The sequence below is a fragment of the Hemicordylus capensis genome, chromosome 4, assembly GCF_027244095.1.
Source record: "Hemicordylus capensis ecotype Gifberg chromosome 4, rHemCap1.1.pri, whole genome shotgun sequence".
In the NCBI taxonomy this organism is placed as follows: Eukaryota; Metazoa; Chordata; class Lepidosauria; order Squamata; family Cordylidae; genus Hemicordylus; species Hemicordylus capensis.
This window is the reverse complement of record NC_069660.1, coordinates 110,257,512-110,278,218: the sequence shown is the minus strand read 5'-3', so window position 1 is coordinate 110,278,218 and position 20,707 is coordinate 110,257,512. Positions and strand designations below refer to the sequence as shown.

At 41.3% G+C, this 20,707-nt stretch overlaps 1 protein-coding gene and 1 long non-coding RNA gene across 9 annotated transcripts in view; one reads left to right on the top strand and one right to left on the bottom strand.

The window, feature by feature from the left end:
* ERICH3 (glutamate rich 3) overlaps positions 1–20,707 on the top strand; it is a 120,059-nt gene that overhangs the window by 86,530 nt on the left and 12,822 nt on the right. For all 7 annotated transcript variants that reach the window (XM_053244571.1, XM_053244573.1, XM_053244570.1 and 4 more), the window contains 2 exons: positions 10,119–10,541; positions 15,949–16,083. In XM_053244571.1, coding sequence (XP_053100546.1) covers positions 10,119–10,541; positions 15,949–16,083 — 558 coding nt within the window. The remainder of the gene's footprint in view (positions 1–10,118; positions 10,542–15,948; positions 16,084–20,707) is intronic.
* LOC128322728 (uncharacterized) lies at positions 714–20,433 on the bottom strand. Of its 2 annotated transcripts, none has more exons than XR_008305928.1 (4): positions 20,354–20,433; positions 12,957–13,021; positions 4,085–4,219; positions 714–3,204 (listed from the first exon to the last, which is right to left on the bottom strand). It is a non-coding gene; the product is annotated as an uncharacterized LOC128322728 (long non-coding RNA). The 2 variants fall into 2 exon arrangements; XR_008305927.1 differs by having other exon boundaries at positions 714–1,265.

Genomic DNA, 20,707 nt, shown 5'->3' with positions numbered 1-20,707 from the left:
GGGAAGAGCAGCGGGGGCGGGTAAGTACTACCCCCCACCCTTAAAGCCACACTCCCCCCTGTGCCGGACCACGCCTCCGTGGTTCCGTTCACATCCCTATCTGGTTATGGTGCTGTGCTTCTCAAAGGCCACACACGGCTGCTTCCCTGTTCCCAGCAGCCCTGTGTGTAGCATTGGCACACACATGGCACCTGCATGGATCAGGGAAGCAGCCGTCTTCAGGGCAATGCTTGCAGCACAGGGTTGATGTGGTGTTTTCATTAATAATCTGATTACATGCATTCACATGCATAAGACACACACAACACGCTGAACTGCTGGATTAGTCATTGACAAGGCTAGTAGCCTGTTTTCTTTGGACTGTTTCCTTAGCCCATGCTTTGTACAAGAACATGCTTGGTTGCTCTTGCATCCTATGCTGCTACTACTATTTAACACTAATTCAGCATGCCGCTCATTAAGCAATTTTGAAATAGTTTTGTTTTAATTGTAGACTTAACTAGAAGCCCAATAGATCTGCCCCTGTGCTAGCTCCCAGCAGGGAGTTAAATAATGCACTCTGAATTTTACAGATGAACAAATTTCAGATAAGTAGCATTTAACTGCAAATCCTGACCCATTTTGTGGGATAGTAATTGATCCATTCAGTGCAGAAATCCCAACGAGATATTACTTAAGTGGAATGATCATGCTAATTGGAAAGGCGTGACAGTCTTTATTGAAGTGTTTTATTAATAGCATGCAAGACTGGTTAGGAAATGTGTGTATTTACAGCTAGAAGCTGTTGAAATAAGATGACCAATCATATTGGGTTGCCACTCACTATCACCTCACTGATTACAGTTTTCATCAGCACCAGCCATAGCTTGCTTTGTTTTCCTATCAAGTCTGATAGCTAAAGTGAAGCAGTTTATAATTGTCTACATCTTCAAGGGAGACCACTTGTCATTCAACAAGATCTGCTACAGAATGGAGGCAGTAGACCCAATGCTCTGCCATAGATGCGGTGGGGATCTTGGGTGGTTCACTCTTTCTCAGTTCGTCTGTACAGTGGAAACAACAGAGATCTGCTTCATAGAATCTGTGCTGTATAAATACTTAGCACTGAGGAAGTTCTTCAAATCTGTAATGGGAGCTGAGGCTGTTTGTCAGGAACTGAAGTTTGGGGGCTGCCCACAGCGAGGTCCAAGGGTTGTATACAGGTTTGGGGGCAACATGCCTTTGGTGGGCTAGTCATCCTCCTTCTCCTCTTCTACACTGATTTACTTAACATAAAAGTAATTTATCATAGGAAAAAACCATGATTTTTCTTATTTTAAAAAGAAAAACATTCTTATACAAATAGCAATATATATCCCATCTTTCCTTTTTGCTCAAAGGTGGTTTACAAGAATTAAAAGCAAACACAATTAAAGTACAACAATCAATTAATTTTTTGAAAAACCAATTAAGGCAAATTTCAAATTATAATATCTTAGTCACATGTTAGAAAAAGAGTAGCAAATATCTAATGAGTTATACTGACAGATTGGTGCTTCCTGGCCAATTTAAGCCGCACTGAGATAGTTGGCCTTTATAACTATCCACAAATAGCAACAAGAATGAATACCAGTCTGCAAGCTGAAGACTACCTCTGTGATTGTATAATACAGTGGTTCTGCTCTAAATTCTGATGTGCTGTTTTAATTTTATCCTAGTTGGAAACACATCATTGTACACATGAGGGGAGTAAAGAGATCTGTCAAATAATTTTTTTCCTGTTGCTGCAACATTGTTTCCTATACTATGGTAATAATGCACCTGAGTGGGCCATTTTGATGATACAAGCTTGAACCATTAAAGTAGACACTTCTGATATCTATTGGCTTGAAGTATGTAGCTTAGTCATAAATCTTTTTATGTGGTCCAGCTGCCTTTGGTGTGAATTAATTGGATTTTTACTTAGTTGTCCAATTTTTAGCAAACAAAAAAACAAGATTCTGTCAGTTCTCAGGTGTGTTGTTCTACACTGCAAGATATCTTCTAGATAATTAGTTATAAGTAGATATTCCTCCTTGCTTTGGTCTTCGGGGGGGGAAGATAGAAATGCCTCAGTGGAAAGCCTGAAGGAACATATTTGTCTATTTCATAGTTAAGCTATGATGCTTTTAGCCAATCAGGTGCCAAGGCAAAGTCCCTTGACAAAGCTAGTCATTTCTTTGACATCCCTCAAGTTCTGTTTTTGTATTTTCATCTGGCCTGTTTGTAGTCTGCTGTTCTTTGTTTAATTTCTATCTTAATATGATTTATTGTATTTTATTTGTGTGTGTTAATTGTGACAATCTCAGGATCCCTCTGAGGTCAAAAGGCAGCTGGATAAAAACACAAATAAAATCTGAGGTCAGCTGAGACAGGCTTCTTTCTCTTGCCTTTAAAAAAAAAATAATGTAATAATGACTAGTATAACAGACGGTGTGTATTTCAGACCTTCTTAGGGCATTGCTTTTTCCTGCTTTTTTCTTGAAGTAGAGGGACTAGTGAAAGCTATATGCATCTTTATCAAGTCTCAATTGATAAACTGAGACTTGGACTTGAGAGATCAAGTTTAATGCAATAGCTTGATCAAACATGATATTTTCTGGGGATAATGTAACATATGATCATTTTATGACTATAGGAAACATGCCACTGAGCATGTATACCCATGCAAAATTGGGGCAGCTTCATAAAACGTTGTGATTTCATTATGAAGTATGCACAAATTTGGAAACATTAAATGGTTGACATCCAGACTAACGCATTGCTGGTGTTCTAACACGGTACCGGTGTTACAGGGGAGGGGCAATTTTCATCAATCTCCCCTTCCCTCTGAAGCCCGTTGTGCCTCCTGAAAATACAGTATATCCCTGGGAGTTAGGCAGCCCACAGGCACAACATTTTAGGAAGTGTTGGGGTCTGTCCTTTATCAATATAATGAAATGAAGGCCAAGTTATATCTGTGCATGGCTTTCACAGCTTCTACTTTCACAGCTTCTGAATTCAACATGTTGTGCAGGCCTAACTGAAGGCAGAAAGTCTCCAGATATGGAAGATTTTAATAGCCTCTCTAGATAGATGAGGATCCAAAGTCCTCATTTTTCCAAGCAGCATCTTTCGTGAGGCATAAATAGGGAACTGGTCAGAGACTCTGAACTTATGGTTTTCAAATCCTAGTAGACCATAATCCTGTGAATAAATCAGAATGACTCATTAGCTGGAAAGCAGTGCAGACGGTTTTGCTGAAGCAAGCAGCTATTTCTGTACTAGGCTGTTTATATTCTTTAAAAAAAGAAAGAAAGAAAGAAAAGAAAGAGGGGGGGGGGAACCAACCAAACCCCTCATAATATTTTTAATGAGCTGGATAGCTCAAAATCAAACATACCATCATTATTTCTGGTCATGTTGAGGGGTATGCTAATATCTAAGCAAAAGTGATTGCTGATGCTGTCCATTTTTTAGAGTGCTGAATTTGGACCTGCAATGCTTTGGGTTGAATTCCAGCTTTTACTATTTAGTTATTGGCTGTGCATATTTATTGGCCATGTTCCCTTTAGTCTTGCTTTCCCATCTGGAAAATGGGGTTTAGTGTGACAAGTCCTACTGCGGTGTTATAAGAATGAATAGGAGCACATGTGTTGCAAAATACTTAGCACTACAAGTGTACAATGCCACAATTAAATTATACATTGTTAGCTCAGGCAAACATGTTTTATTGAATTTTTCTTTTTACAAAAATTTACAAGCTCTGTAGAATATTCAGAAGTGCACAGATGGAAAGAATAATTTAAAATATTAGCAGAAATTATAACTAATTATCATCAGAAGCAGACAAGAATGAAAGGTGCTCAAAAATCAAAATTGTAGATCTGTGAATCAGAAGCCACAAGCATTAAATATGTTACAGTATTGATTTTAGCTTTGTCTGTAATGGATTGTTGATGGATCCCTAGAGTGCAGTTGAAATATTAGGAATTAGTTTGTATTATTAGCAAAGCATATATATATATGTGAGATATTTTCTGAGCAGGGGTGGATCTTATCTATGGGCCAAGTGGGCAGCACTCACCTTAAATTTCTCAGTCAAGTGTGTTGTCTCTGACTCCACTTTGTGTGCCTACTACCACTTTGTTGTTCCCTGCTTCTCTTGCCTGCAGTCTGCTGCTGCTTTAAGAGTTGTAAGGTAGGCAATGGTAGCATTGATCTTAAAGAACAAATGAAAAGCCCCAAATCATTTAAAATATGAATATTAATAAGGCAGGAGCCAATAAGCATGCTTACTCTTGTTTTTGCAAAGTGAAAAGCAATCAGAGAGGGACGAGACTGATTGACTCCTCAGGTAGCCAATCCAAGTGCCCAGTGGCTGGGGAAATCCTTTTCTTTTAGCTACTCATAAGAATCCAGTCACTAGGGATGTGCATAAATCATGGTTTGTGCATTGGTTTGAATACTATCTGGTTCATGGTTCGGTGAACCAATTCGTTCCGGTTTGGCTGAACCACGAACCAATTAGGCTGTTCAAGTGTGGCACCAGGCGGATGGGCAGGGAGTGGTACATTTAAAGGTGAGTAGCAGAGGTCCTTACCTGTGTGCCAGCCACTCCATGCAGCTTTCTGCTGCAGTGGCACTACCCCCAGCAACTCATGTGTGCTGCCGGCACACACATGTCCTCCACGCATGCACGAAGGTCTTATGCATATCAGTGCTGCACATGGGTTCCTGGGGGAGCACCCCCACTGGACCCACCCCCTGGGGCCACATGGAACTGGTTCATGGGTTGGCCAAATGAACCTTCATCAAACCATGGACTCGTTCATATTCAAACCAGTGTACAAACCACAGTTTGTGCACATCCCTACCAATCACCATTTTGGTTAGAGAGTAGGTAGTCTGGCTGGCTGTTGGGAAGTCTGACCTTTAGCTGGTTTCTTTGTGTTTGTTTGGAGGGGAGGAATGCTACCTCTGCTTTCTCTCCCTTGCTCTCTAATCTGATCTGTATGTGAAGCATTATGGCCAATTTCCAAAATGACATTCCATAAAACATTGGAAGGAACAGCAAACTCTAAGACTGGACTATTTATATTAGAAACTGGTGGAAGAAGCCAGAATTTCTTTTAGGGCATATGTATGGATTTCTTGGTCCAAACTGCTTTTCAAATATTGTAATTGCAGCAGTAGCTTCCCATCTGGTTGTGGTGTAAAGGAGGAATGGATTATGTTGGAAGAAAAATAATTTTAAAAATCAGTTTGCTATGTGGAGAGCTAACCAGGTTTTTCTCTGGATTGTAGCCAGTATCTGTAATAGGGGTGTGCACAGAACTGCTCTGGGCAATTCGATTCAAGTTAGAACCAAACTGCCGGGTCTGCAAGTCAGTTTGTTAGAATCAGATGGTGCTTTGGTTCTGCACTAGAACCAGGTCGTTTTGGCCTGGTTTGGCCAGTTCTTTATGCTTGCAAAGTTCTTTATGCTGTAAACGCAAAGGGGGGACCCTATGGGATTAAAAGGGTGGGCAAGGGGGTGGAAGGTCACCTTAAGCACCACAGCAGTGGCAGCTCCTGAGTGGTGGGCCGGCAGCAGCCTCAGTTCCCCTAGGCCCCGCCAGCACTCCTCCCCCCCCAGCATGCGGTGGTGGGGACCCATTTTGGGCCTCTGCACATGCATGGAGGCCATTAGTGTGACCTCCACACATGCATGGAGGTCATGCATGGAGGTCATGAGCCCCTGGTGGCGCAGTGGTAAAACTGCTGCCCTGTAACCAGAAGGTTACAAGTTCGATCCTGACCAGGGGCTCAAGGTTGACTCAGCCTTCCATCCTTCCGAGGTCGGTAAAAAGAGTACCCAGAATGTTGGGGGCAATATGCTAAATCATTGTAAACCGCTTAGAGAGCTCCGGCTATAAAGCGGTATATAAATGTAAGTGCTATCGCTATTGCTATTGCTATTTCCATCACCATGCAAATGTACATGGTGATGCTAATGGCCTCTGTGCATGTCTGGAGGTCACTCTAATCGCTTCTGCACTTGTGTACAGGCCCGAATCACAACCCCACCAGCCCATGTTGATGGCAAGAGCACTTGCAGGGCCTAGGGGAGCTGAAAATGGCCTCTGTGCATATCCGGAGGTCACCCTAATCACTTCTGCATGGGTCAAAATTCGGCCCCCACCAGCCCATGCTGATGGTGAGATCACTGGCAAGGCTTAGGGGTGCTGCCACGACACATAAGATGACTTCCTGCCCACCCCTGCCCTCCCTTTTCAACCCCATAGAGTTCCCCCCTTTGCATGTAAAGGGGAATCCTTATTGGATTCCCCTTTGCAAGCAGAAAGAACCAGTCAAACTAGACCCAGTTTGGCTCAAACTAGGACCAGCCCCCACTTTGGGGCTGGTTCAAACTCCCACTGGCCATACCCAGTTCAATTCAAATTGGTTTTGCACATCCCCAGTCTGTAACATCTATATGTCCATTAGGGGATATGGTTAATTGGGCAAGGATTCAGGATGTGATTTCTATTTCAAAATATAGTTGCTTGCTAGGATGGACACCCAGGCTACGTGGTGATCACCCAAGGTGGGCAGAGAGTGGCACGCAGCTGTTCAGCAGCTATGGAGTAGGGAAAGAGTGTCTTCATGCATCTTTGCTTTCCATGGTGTTCTGTAAATTACAGGAGATGGTTCGTAGCTGCAGCAAGCCTAATAGAAGAACCTGTGATTTTTCTATTATTTATGTACGTTTTTAAATAGGCAGGCAGAGCTGCCCTTGTAACTTCAGAATGCATTTGTTCTCCACTTTTGTAGCTGGTCTCTGCTTTACTTTTGGTTTATAGAGATCTATTTACATGTATAGCCTGTGCTTCCTCCAAGAAGCCCAAGATGGTGCACCTGTTTACATTTATCCTCCCAACAACCCCAGGAGGAAGATTATTCTGAGAGATAAATGAGTGTCCCAGAGTCACTCAGTGAGTTGCATGGCTGAATGGAGATTTGAACTTGGATTTCCCCAGTCTAGTCTAGTACACTAACCACTGTACCACTCTGGCTCAGAGTTTGTTCTTGTTATTTATTATTAGTAGTACAGGGGCTTCTTGTTTTTTTGCAAGTTCTCCTATTATGGTTTCTGCTATTCTCAGGTGGGTCATAAAGACCCAGTTTCTTGGTTCGTGGGCCAAAAATAGCCCTATTTTTGGAATAGAGAACCGGTTATTGATTAGTTTGCCTAAAACTAGGGCTATTCTCAGCTATTCATGATACAGATACCTAGTTTTTTTGTTTGTGCAGTAGAACTAGGGTTATTTTCAGCTATTTGTGGCTAAGTCCCATCTGGAAATGACTTTGCGTCATTCCCAGTGGCCATGTTGTGACTTTTCCACCTCCGCCCCCTGAAAAGCCCCCAAATAGGAGGATTTGGGGGTTGGAGGGCATTGCTGGACAGCTAGAGAGCAAGGTAATGTGCTTTACTAATCTTATTTCTGCTCCCCCCTTAATGAGATTTGAGCACAGTTAAGTGTAATGAGGAACCTACCCCCCCACCCGTTCACTCAAGGTTTCTTTTTGCGCACTTTCCCTGTTCACTGCAATAGGCCAGAATGGAACCCCTGGTGAAAGAAGAGGGCTTCCTGTATTCATATTCAAAATAATCAGGTAGACAGAGCTGCTCTGGTGATTTCAGAATGCATTTACTGTCCATAGAAGCAGCCTTTTGTAGCTGGTCTGTGCTCTACTTGTGGCTTGTACAGTTCTTTCCGTGTGTGTGTGTGTGTATGTGTCTGTGCACATGCGCGCACTTGTGTTTTGATCCTGCCATGTTTGGTACAAATCTACACACTACTGCAGTCCTGCTAAGCACTATAAAGCAATTGATGTTTTCCATATTGCTTTGTATCTATGCTGATGAGCAACTGAGATTTGTGTGCTTGTGTATGTGTTTGTATTTTGATCCCACTCAGCTACAAATCTACCCTTTGCCAGTTATTGGAAAGGCACCTGCCTAGTCCTGGCTCCATCTCCACAGCTGCTCACAATTGGCATTGCCTCCTGCACTGCCCACTATAGACCCCACCTCTCACTGCTTGTGGCTTCACCCATTACCTGCCCTGCTTTCTACACCTCCATACCCCAGTCCCAGGAACCACCAGATGCCACTGTTTCTGAGATACCACTGGCTCATCTTTATCACTGGCTAACATGCATATTTTTGGTAACTTTATTTATTTATTTAACACATTTTTATACCGCCCATAACTTACGTCTCTGGGCGGTTTACAACAAGATAAAAACAACATTAAAACATTAGTTAAAAACAAAAACAAGAAATTTAAAACACAGCAATTTAAAATTTTTAAAACAATATTTTAAAACAACATTAAAAACAATCAAAACAGTATTATTATATACTACTAGTAAATGCTTAGACTTGGATTCAAAGTTGCACAAGTGGATTTCCACTCATGCAGTAGAGCTTTCCTGACTTCTGATCCTACTGCAGTCCACTGTGACCCCCCCCCCGCCATGACTCTTAAGGGTTGGGGGATCCTGTTCAATACATAAGATTGACAGGGAGCTACACAGGGAGCTACAGTGGACAAGAGAAAGAGAAATTATAGGGCCATTCTTGCACAATGCTTTAGACACTATTGGGTACAGCATCTAACCTATCTGTTGCATTTGTTAACCATAGATACATTCTTTGCTGCCACTGGAAATCCCGCCCCTAAACAGAGGCTTCTTAAAGTATGTGAAGAAGGAACTTGCACACTCCTCTGTTCTGTTGTGCATGTGCCTGTTTTCATACATATGACCCCAGCTGCCACAGCAAATCCTCTATTCTCCAATACTAACTCAAGTGTATGCAGAGGGTTTCCCCCATCTTTCCATTCTGTCACAGATGTGGCTTGGCTTTCTTTCTTTCTGCAGGAGCACTGAAGTAGAATTCATGTCCTGAGTTTTAAGTGAGTTACAGAAATATGTCTCGTTCGGACTTTCTGTGTAATCAGGGTATATATTTGACTCTGTGTGAATCCATTCTTAGATTTCTATTGGGTATGAAACTATAGTAATTATTTTGATACTCCTGGGTCCTTCATACATATGTATGCAAAAATATTGCTATTAAAGTTCTTGATTTGGAGTCTTAACCAGCAAGAATCCCCGAGTTGAGGCAAACTGAACAGCACTGAAACAGCTCACTGTCATCTGAAGCATAGGATCTGATACTGAAGATCACCACATGAGATATCCATGGGGGGAAACCAACAAAAATCCTTCAAAAGGAGTTAAGGGGTTGTTCAATTTGCCCTCCTCTTCTCCCATATACTACTACTGCTTTTCAACAACAACAAGTTCTCAAAGTGGTTAACATTTTTTTAAAGGCTCCCTCTCCCCATAGGGCTCACAATCTAAATACAACAGAAGGTAGAGATCAGCCACGTCCACTGGAGGGATGCTGTAGTGGGGTTGGATAGGGCCAGTTGCTCTCTCCCTGCCTCTTTGCCCATTTAGCATAGGTGCCAACACTAGAGTAGCTATAGCTAACAACTTTTATGAAGTTGTTAGCACACAAATATTATCTCTATCACTTAAAGCAGGATATGGAAAGCACACGACTGTTGGCTGTCATAAGGCTGACTAAAGAATATTAAAAGGTGCTTTATACCAGTAGTCTATCTGGCTTAGGGCATGGCAAGCAGGTGACTGCCCTGGGCCCTGATCTTTTAATCCCCATGAGAACTAACTGGAAGGGGGCCCCACACTGGCTGATTTGCCCCGGGCCTCATACCCCGCCAGGGCTCTCTAAGGACAGCTCTGATCTGGCTTAATTCTTTCTGCTCTTAGCGGCAAGTGGCTTAGGCAGGAGAGGGATGGGCATTGCTACCCTGCTACCTAGATCGTAGATGCCTACGTTTGAGCCAGGTGTCTTATATATACCCAGCATGGTGATTTATCACTGAGCAGCAGAATTCTCACTTTCCCCTAGCAACACTTTTTACTTCCATGAAGGAAGGTGCATCTCACAATATCTAGGTTTCTCCACATGACCTGGCAAAGAATGACTGCAAGAACTGAATGCAAAGCCATTAAAATGCAATTATGTTTACTGTTTGTAGACAGGAAGTGTGTGCCTTCCCTCTCATCCAGCAGCACATTGTATAGCAGTGAAAATGAGTCTGAAGGTGAAACAAGAAAGCAAGATGATGAAAAAGATAATGCTGAGATGCTTTCGGAATGCGACAATGAAACCGCAGAAACCCAAAGAGAAGAGGGTCAAGAAACTGATGTGGAGGAAGAAGAAGAAGTAGGTGCAGTAGAAAGCACAAATGCCAAACATGTACCAGGTCCCTTTGATGAAACAACAATGGAGAAGAACCTTCTGCACACGACTCCAGTCAGTGAGAATCTGAAGCTTGTAGGGCCAGTAGATGTGAGCGAAAGTGAGGACAGGGAGGACGATGTATTTGTGCACTCAGAAGGCAAGACCCTGGAAGTGCAATGCAGAAGCAGGGAGCCTTCAGAAGATGAGGAAGAAGGTGGTGAGTATGGTCTGCATTGAGAACAGTGATAGGTTCACTACATACAAGTGTGTTGTTTTGTTGGTTCTCCAGTGCACTTCCATGTTGCATTTTGATTTGGCATGTGAAATATGATTGCCTGGCTTGTTAAAATGGTGTGATTTTTCTTCTTCTTCACCATGTGTGCCAAATAATCGGCTGTGATGTGTCCTGAAATGGCTGTGTTATCTTATGTTCTAAGTATTGTAATGGTTTTGTATGTGATTTAACATGTAAGGCTTTGGTGAGCCTTTCTCTTGTCTCCATCACTACTGTCTGTTGGACTTTTTGTGACAATTGCATTTATTCCTTTCCTCGATGAAAACAGAGACAGTCAGGTGAAATGGATCCCAGAGAAACCAATAAACCCAGACCTGATAGCTATTGCTTCTAAAATTGTAGCTGGAAAGACTGTGACATCTGTAAGGAAATCCTGAAGAAAGATTGTATCAAACCACATTGATTGGTGGATAGTTCTTTTAGGCGTCTACATGATGACACCTAAAATGAGCTTTTTGTGCTTTTTATCATTTAGGGCAGTGAATTATGAGTTTATTGGTGAAGTTTGTATTCAGATTTTTTCTTTGTGAGATTTTGGATAAATCCCTTTAGTCATACCAAAATAACTGAGGCTAAATGACTGATTATTTTCCCTGAATCAAGTCCCATGAAGTAAAAACAAAATGGAAGGTGTGCATTTTAAAATCTAGATCATGGTGCAATAATCCCAATAGTGCATCAATTAATATTAATCAGTGTGCTGTCTGTGGTGATGTAGACTTGAAAGAGAGCCATAAGTCATACTGATATTTTTTATTTGTATTTTTGTATGTATTGTTCTGGTGGTAAAATATGTATGTCTTAACTTGATTTTAATAGATGTTGATGGTTTGTTGGTTTGGTTTTTTGCTTTCTGTTGGATGGGATGGTTTGGCATGTGCAGAATGTTGTAAAATTTGAATTGTTTGCAAACATATTGGTGTTGGATTGCTGATCATTGCCTTTCAATTTGTTATGTATGTAACATGCAGGGAAATTGAAAAAACACAGTTCTGGATAATTATGCTGAATTATTTATAGGTGTGCAGTTGTTTGAAATTTTTCCCTTCATCCATATGCTGGATTTCTTGATGTGAGCGACTTCCCAATTAGACTGTTAGATGAGATGAATATTTAAGTGCTGTTGAAGAATGAAGTTATTAACTGCTTAACAAGTACACATGTAGGAGTAAGTGCTCTAATACAAAATGGAAACATGGAGTAATCATTTGGGTTGAGTTAATGGCCTGCCACAGATTTTAGAGCAAAGGGTATCATCATTTTTGTTTAAGTTCAGATTTCTGGGATAATTAAACAGTCATTTGATAGTTCTGGATATGAATTAACATAATATTTAGCATAGAGAGTATCTTCAAACTCTGCTGCTTTAGTTGGAGGCAGTGAAATATTGTATATGAGGCTACTGAAATTGTTGTGTAGTGTTTGGAAGATGAAGTGTGTCATCGCAGATCTAAGGATAAAGTAAAAATTGTCATTTAAAGGTTTCACAATAGGAAACATGAGCGCAGCTAATGCATTGTTCTGCGTGGGGGGACAGGATATAGAACAATGTATGTTTGACTTCAGTGAAGTGTGGAAAGACCACATGACACTCATCTAAGCAACTGGGAGTTGATATGAGGGTGCTGGTTCTAAGGGTAGCTGGAACTAGCTATCAATTTTGACCCAATTCTTTCCCCTCAGAAAGTTAGAAACATTCATTCAGATGCATAACGTATCTTGTCTTTGCCCCCCTATTTATCAGAAAGTGATAATTTTCACATGTTACACATATGAGCCCAAATAACACTGGAAAATTTCCCAAGTAGCATAAGATAAAATATAGATAAAACAGAGGGGAAGTTTGTAAGGGGAAAAGTAAAAAAGAAGCAATAATAATAAAAATAAGTTCTACAAATTGAAATTGAAAAGCTGTGGCAGAAAAAGACCAAAATAATCCCAGTGGTAACTGGCACCCTAGGTGCAATTCCAAAACAACTTGAAGAGCACCTCAACACCATAGGGGCCACATAAATCACCACCAGCCAATTACAAAAAGCAACTTTACTGGGAACAGCCTATATTTTGCAACAATATATATATATAATAACCAACAGTATTGGCAATTAAATTCAGCCATCCCAGGTCCTTGGGAAGGACTCGATGTCTGGATAAAACAAACCAGTCAATAACACCTGTCTGACTGTGTAAACAAGAAATAATAATACATGAAGATTGTACATTGTAAAAAACAAACAGATTGCTTCCTAGGAATATGATTATCCATACAATCTCAGCATGTTTAGTGGGACTTACTTCATAGCCAGTTCCCAGAATCTAGCAGAGAGATCCACCCACCTTAGCAAGCTTTTCCAGGTATGTAGCTGAATAGTGTATAGATCAGGGATTCTCTCTCTCTCTCTCTTAAAATTATTTAATAAGAAAATAAAAAGAAATAACATGATTACATTATCATCTCGTGAACTTCCAACAAGTTACATATGACAATCCAAGATTCCGCTTCCACCCTTTGCCAGCCTTCCCCCCACATCAGATATTACAGAAAGATATAAGTAATGTTAATCAGCCCAGAGTATAAAACAACCACCACCACCACCAATGGGAGTGATCCTGTGCTAAATTGTAACTTATGAAAGGTTTCCAGTTTAACGCAGATATTTCATCTGAGGTATTCTGCAAATAAGCAGTGATCTTAGCCATCGAAGCATATTCCCATAGCTTTAGTAGCCATTCGTCCAAGGTCAGGGTTGCCTGTGACCTCCAACTGGCAGCATCGAGAATCCTGGCAGCAGTAATCATATATAAGGACAACTCTGTGTGTTTAGTAGGTATATAAGATTTAGTCATCTTTAAGAAGAAAAAGCTCAGGTGAATAAGGAGAGTTTATATTTAAAATTTGTTGCATCTTAGAGTGAATTTTTTTCCAAAATTGTTGTGCTTTGCCACAAGTCCACCACATATGATAGAATGTCCCCGCATGATTCTTACATTTCCAACAGTCTCCCGAGTAATTACGGTCCATCTTTCTAAAGGTCCTAGGAGTAATGTACCAAATGAAAATACATTTTGTACCAGTTTTCTCTTAAGGTACTATTTGCTGTAAAGTTAATATTCACATTCCTTTGATGTTCTCATTGTTGAATATCAATTGCCCTGTTTAAATTTTGCATCCACTTAATCATGCAGTCTTTTATCTGTTCTGTTTCTGACTCATATTTCACCATCAACTTATATATCAATTCCAATAAATGATCAGCATTTTTTGTTATTAGTATTTCAAATTCTGTTAAATCTCTAAGCTTATCACCTTGTCTTTGTATTTCTTTCTGCACTATGGAACTAATTTGTAAATATTGAAACCATGAAGGTTCCTCGGACTATTCCAAAGTGAGGGTTTGAATAGATTTAAGTTTTGCTTTTCCACTAGTTAAGCTTTGCATATTATATGCCTTCTCTCTCCAAGGATCAAACTTATTAGATTTATCTTCTTTATGGAAAAAATATTTAAAATAGATGCCAACGGTGATAGATGTGGGCTGATCCTTTTCTTATAGTTGTCCCAAACACTTAGCAGACTATTTCTGATTGTGTGGGATTTTATATCCTGGTCCTTTATTTTTATGTTAGTCCATAAAAGCTTATGTAACCCATCTGAAAGATCTGATCCCTCCATATTCATAATCAGACCATATGGTTCTCTGATCCCATCTGAAATTCATGTCAAACAACTGGCATGATAGTATAATTTCAAGTTAGGGACAGCCAATCTTCCCCATTCTTTTGCATTTTACATAATCCTAAACTTGATTCTTGTTTTCTTATAAGCCCAAATAAAGGAGTGTATATGATTCTGCCACATATTCAACTTCTTATCTTCAATCTTAACTGGAATCATTTGATATAAAATATTCATTTTAACTGATGCTATCTTCCCCAGCCAAGAAAGATTTAGTTTTTTCCACCTATTTAGGTCTGCTAAGATAAGATTCCACACTAGTACGTAGATCAGGGATTCTCAACATTGGGTCCCCAGATGTTATTGGACTTTAATTTCCATAATCCCCAGCCCCAATGGCCAAAGGCTGGGAATTATGGGAATTGAAGTCCAACAACATCTGGGGACCTAAGGCTGCGAACCCCAGGTGTAGATGACAATCTGTATGAGTATCTGCATCTTCCTGTCAGTGTTCACCTGGGTGCCTCTAATTAGCTGGATAGGAGTTCCTGTCCCCATTTATGACCAGTAGGCGCATGTGGCTTTTTGTGCATGATGAGATCTAGATCAGGGCCAGTGTACTAAGGATTTATTGCAGTCTTAAGTCCTTCATTGCAATGACCTATCAGTTCCATCCACATTGCAGAGACAGAACTAAAAGCAGCCTTAGACACCAAACAGTTTAACCTTGTTATATACATTGTGTGTAGCCTAGGCAATTTGTAGGGAAGACTCAGCTCTCAAACACATTAATATAGTGTTATAGCTATGCAGAACCCTTCAGGCTTTCTTTAAAAAACATAAATACCAGAGAGGTTTGCAACTTTCTCACATTGATTCCTTTTTCATATGTCATTTTGGACCGAAGAAGAAAAATCTTCTGTGTTTGTTCTGGGAATAGCAGTTGCTAAGCTGATAGGGATGCAATATTAATAATACATATTTCTAGAGCAAGTAAAATGTAAATAACTTTATTACATAAGCACTGATGTTACGATGAAAGTATTAGCACAACTTTAAACTATATTATGAGCTTAATAGGAATGCAGTAAAAATGTGGCAAAAATAGTAGACATAATTTCTCATGCAGTTAGGAATATCAGATATTTGTGCGTTGATGCATAGGGATTTACATTCAGATCAGTCCATGCATCAAGGTGAGGGGAAGCTTGCAAGCTATTTAACTTATTTAGGGAATTGACAGAATCATCTGAATAGTGTTTGGAAGTTTATTATTCAGATATGGCCTGAGTTTATCTGCAGTATAACAGCTTTTCTGTTGTATAATTGTTTTGGTTACTTGCAAATTAAAAGCATTTCTGGACAAAGGTCACTTTATGGCTTGGTGGTATTTTTGTGGCAGATTTTTGTGCTTTGCATGGTGGTGATTTTGCTGCATGAAGTTTTCATTTATTAAAAATTGATTGCTGTTGCCTTTATGTAGGAGTTTAATGCATCATTGTGGTTGAGGGTTTCTGGATTTTAATTGTTCCCCTTAGCTGCTAGTAGAGTCAATTGTTAGCTAATTTATGATCAACATTTCCTCCCCCACCCCCAATTTCTCTCCTTTGCTCCTCTTTTTGTTTTAAATGATTGTGGTGCTATTTTTTGAAGACTGCAAATCAGTCCAAGAGAAAATAGCTGAGGCCATTGAAAATGATCAGTTTTTGAGTTCTGAACCTGAGCCTAGTGATTCCAGTACAGAGGATGAGGATGAAAACACAGCTGCTGTACAAGATGAAAATGAAGGTAAGGTCACCTGATAATGTGGGGGCGGGGGGCGGGTCTGCTATAAATGTCACTGCCCGCTGAAATCCATTTACAGGGGTGTTGCTAGGACCAGAGCTTCACTTTTGATAATTAAACTCAATCATACCCCCCAAAGAATGATTACACATGCTATTTAAAGCCTCCATAATACAGCACCTATGAAAGTTGAAGCAACAAGAGCTACTTGAGGCTAGGTGCTTTCTCCCATGCTGTGTGCAGGTGCCTCCATGGCTGCGCTTTCTTTCTGGAAAAGGTCATGGAGGCTGCTGATGCAAGGCCAGTATAATGAACTTTTTCTTACCCTGTCAGCTTTTCTTACCCTAAGCTACTGAGCGTGTTCAACTGTAGAGGAGCATGCTTAGTATGATTAAAGGAAACGGCTTTCTTCCCCCCGCCCACAGCCCAGAATTCCTGAGAGGAGAGCTGGCCTTGTGGTAGCCAGCATGACTTGTCCCCTTAGCTAAGCAGGGTCCACCCTGGTTGCATTTGAATGGGAGACTAGAAGTGTGAGCACTGTGAGATATTCCCCTCAGGGGATGGAGCCACTCTGGGAAGAGCAGAAGGTTCCAAGTTCCCTCCCTGGCTTCTCCAAGAAGTGTGAGTACTGTGAGATATTCCTCTCAGGGGATGGAGCCACTCTGGGAAGAGCAGAAGGTTCCAGGTTCCCTCCCTGGCTTCTCCAAGAAGTGTGAGCACTGTGAGATATTCCCCTCAGGGGATGGAGCCGCTCTGGGAAGAGCAGAAGGTTCCAAGTTCCCTCCCTGGCATCTCCAAGATAGGGCCGAGAGAGATTCCTGCCTGCAACCTTGGAGAAGCCACTGCCAGTCTGTGAAGAGCTAGATAAACCAATCATCTGACTCAGTATATGGCAGCTTCCTATGTTCCTATTTTATTAGCTCAAAATGGGAACAAAACCAATGCAACTTCTACAGAAAAGCATCAGGTTTTGTTGCTTTTGTTATTTGGCATTTGAAATACAAAGAGGGGGAAACTATAAAGCTTATCCCAATACTAAAATCTGCCAGGGTAATGAAAAGTTATGGTCTAGATTAACAAAAAAATTACTCCTCAGAAAAGCTTACTTCGGTCCTGGAATCTGACAGAGTCATGAAAATATATGGTGCAGTTCAGGGGTTGGCAACCTTGGCTGTCCAGCTGTTGTTGAACTACAACTTCCATCACCCCCCAAAAAAATTATGACTGGGGATGATAGGAGTTGTAGTTCAACAAAATCTGGAAAGCCCAGGTTGCCTGCCCTTGGTATGGTCCATCCTAAAACATCACCCATCAGAAAAGCTTGCCTCAGTAATGAAATATGACAGGTTTCATTAATGAAAATTTTCAGTCTTGTCCATCATATAAAACATTGTCCATCAGAAAAACTTGCACTGGTATTGAAATGTGAATGGTACTGGGGGGAAATGAAATTTGATGAAGTCCATCAGGAAACATTATTGAACAATACTGAAATCTGACAGAGTAATGAAAAATTATGGTCCAGAAAACATTACCCATTGGAAAAACCTACCCCGGTATTGAAATGTGCATGGGTGCTGAAAAAATCCAGTCTAGTCCATCAGAAAGCATTACCCATCAGAAAAGCTTGCCTGGTACTGAAAACTCAGAGGGTAGTGAAATATTAGTTCTTGTCCATCAGGAAACATTACCAGGTAAATAAATCTGACAGGCTAAGAAAGAAAAAAACATTCACTACACCAGCTGATGAGATTTGGGTCTCTAAGCAATTCAGTAGAGGCTGGTGCCCCATGCACCACCCCCTAATGGCGCCACTATCCATTTGATCTTTAATCTTTGTGTTTTTTCATTTCCCTTTTCCTTCCTTCCATACAGTTGTGTCACTGAATAACCACTTTATTTACAAGCCTTAGTTATCAACTGTCTTAGCTTCAGGAAACATCAACTTGTCTGCCATAGGATCCTGCACATTGCAGAGGATTCTGTGGTGTGTTTTGGGGCTCTTGGTTACTTGAAGTGGCATTTTGGAGTTCACTATGAATTGCCTTGTCGGGGAAGCTTGACTGCCATTATTAAGCTTGTCACCGAGAGAGTCCAATAAACTTTCAAGGAACTCTAGGGCTCCTAGGTGCACAGCTTGAAAAAACATTACTTTGAATATGTTGCACTAGATGGTGACTTGCAATAGATTTTCAAACTGCTTCTTGGACAGCACAGTACTTTCTGCCCTCGAGTGTTTCCTGCCCTATAGTTCTGGGGAGTAATGGGCAGGAGAGGGGGTCTGCCTTCATCTCCTGCTTGCCCACTGTTACCCATTCCCAGAAGCATCTGCTTGTCCTCTTTTGGAAGTAGGGTGCTGGACTAGATAAGGCTCTACTTCAGCAGGGCTCTTCTGTCCCAGCACAGGAGGGTGCAATATAAATAATAAGTGATGCACATGATGGTGCAATATAAATATGTTAAAAGTTGTGCATGTGAAAGTGGGGATGCCAACTTTGACATGGATAGAATCTGATGTGACGAGCTTTCCAGGAAAGAGAACTTGGGGGCAAGTGCATAGCTCAGTGATAACATCAACTCAGAATGCACTGTTGGTATAAAAGGCAAATGCTAAGTTAGGAATATTATAACAAGGTATAGTAATGCCTTCATAGAAATCCATGCTATAAATGCAGTTCAGAATACTTTATCCAGAGGCGTAACTAGGGAAAATAGCGCCTAGGGCAAGCACTGAAATTGCGCCCCTGTCCAAACAGGAATGATGGGACTTGTAGTCAACAATATCTGGAAATCCCTGTTAAAAGGAACACTATACCATCTAGACATGGTTGTTGATCAAAACCTGAAAACATGAGCCATCTCTGTAAGACTTAGAACAACAGTCAAGAGTTATGCAAGGATTCCAAGTGTCATTTTCTCTGTCTCATCTCATTCTTTTTAAAAAACATGACTTTGTCCTAGAGGATCACCTGCCCAAATAGCTACTAGCAAAATAGGGGAAGAAGAAGGTGGTGGTGTGTGTGTGTGTCTATAAACCAGTGAATGATTCCTGCCAGCCTTTGTCTTATGATGACTGTTGGCTCATGATGGGGTATGTATGCATTCACCACACCAGTGCTTACTTTGACACCAAGAGGGAGGAGGATACGTTAGTTTGCCACACTAGACAGAGGCATTTGCAACAGGAGCAGACAGCCAAGTTCTGCCAGGGCCAAAACCAGCCCTTGCCAGACTAAGAAATCATTGTAATTTGCCCCTTCATGTCACAAGCAGTGTGCTGTTCTTTTATTATTGACTCTAACTCTCAAATATCCCAGTCATGGATGGAAAATTCAGGGTCAATTTACAAGAGACACATTTTCTACATGGAAGTTTCTTCTGTGCAGGTGTTGTGCAGAAACCCATGTGTAGTGACCACCAGGGGCATAGCAAGGTTGGAATGGGCCAAGATGAGATTTTAAAATGGGCCCCCAGCCCCTCAAAGTCCAGGGCCTCCACACATCCCAGGCCCCCAAGGATTTAAGTCTGATATTTCAAAATAAGTATGCTGCCTGGAAATACATTTCACTGAATACACACATGCACACTTCACAGTATATAGTGATATACATTGAGTACTATATATTTGTGCTACTTTTAATGCCTAGAACACACTAGCAACGCTAATTATTAAAATGGCCCCCTCGCTGCAGATTAGCAAAGGAGACTTTCAACCATGCAGGGTGAGCCTATGTTTGTTTTCTCAGAATTCTGAACAAATTCAGTAAAGTTTGATTCCAGGAGGTTTTTCACACGAGGCTTTTAAAGCCCTTTAACACACATCTCCTCTGGAATGGAGGTGCTGCATTCACATGTTGGCCAGATTTACCCTGAAGTCCCTGCGAGTTATTGGAGAGCAGTTCACACACAAGAAAAATAAAATAAAATAAAATAAAATAAAATAAAATAAAAGCACCACACATGCTTCACAGTTCTCACTCAGACCTTCTGGGTTGCAAAACAACTTGAACATAAGTGCATTTATAAATGAATGAATGAAAGAAAGAATGAATAAATAAATATTTGTTCCAGAAGTTTTTGTAATGTTCTGACATGAAACAAGCCACTTATAGGCCTTAGATAGTTTTTGTTTTTAAAGCCAGCACATTTTTCAGTCTGTTTTAAATTAAATATCCAGAGACTTCTCAGTCTCGCCCCACCACCCATATCAAAGCCCTATGGCAAGCAGATCCCTATATACGGGGGTAACCACAAAAAGGAATTCACAGCCTACCTTGCAAAAGCTGTGCTGGATGGTCTGCTCTGCTGCAGGGAGCTCTGCCAGCCTCCTTCCTGCCTTCCTTGGGGCCTGCGAGTTCAGGCTTCAGGGAGGCCTAATCGGAGGCCTCTCTGGAAGCCCCGCCCACCCGCCGATCAGCTGAGAGGCGGGGAGAGAAGAGCTCTGCAGTTTGCAGGCTGCTCCGATCTAGGCCTCGCCGATCCTAGGCCGGAGCTGGAGGCAAGTGGCAATAGGGTGGGGGTGGCAGGAACTGGCGTGGCACCCCCACCTCAGTGGCGCCTAGGGCACATGCCCTGCCTGCCCCCCCAGTTCCGCCTATGACTTTATCTACTGTAATTCGGGTCATCC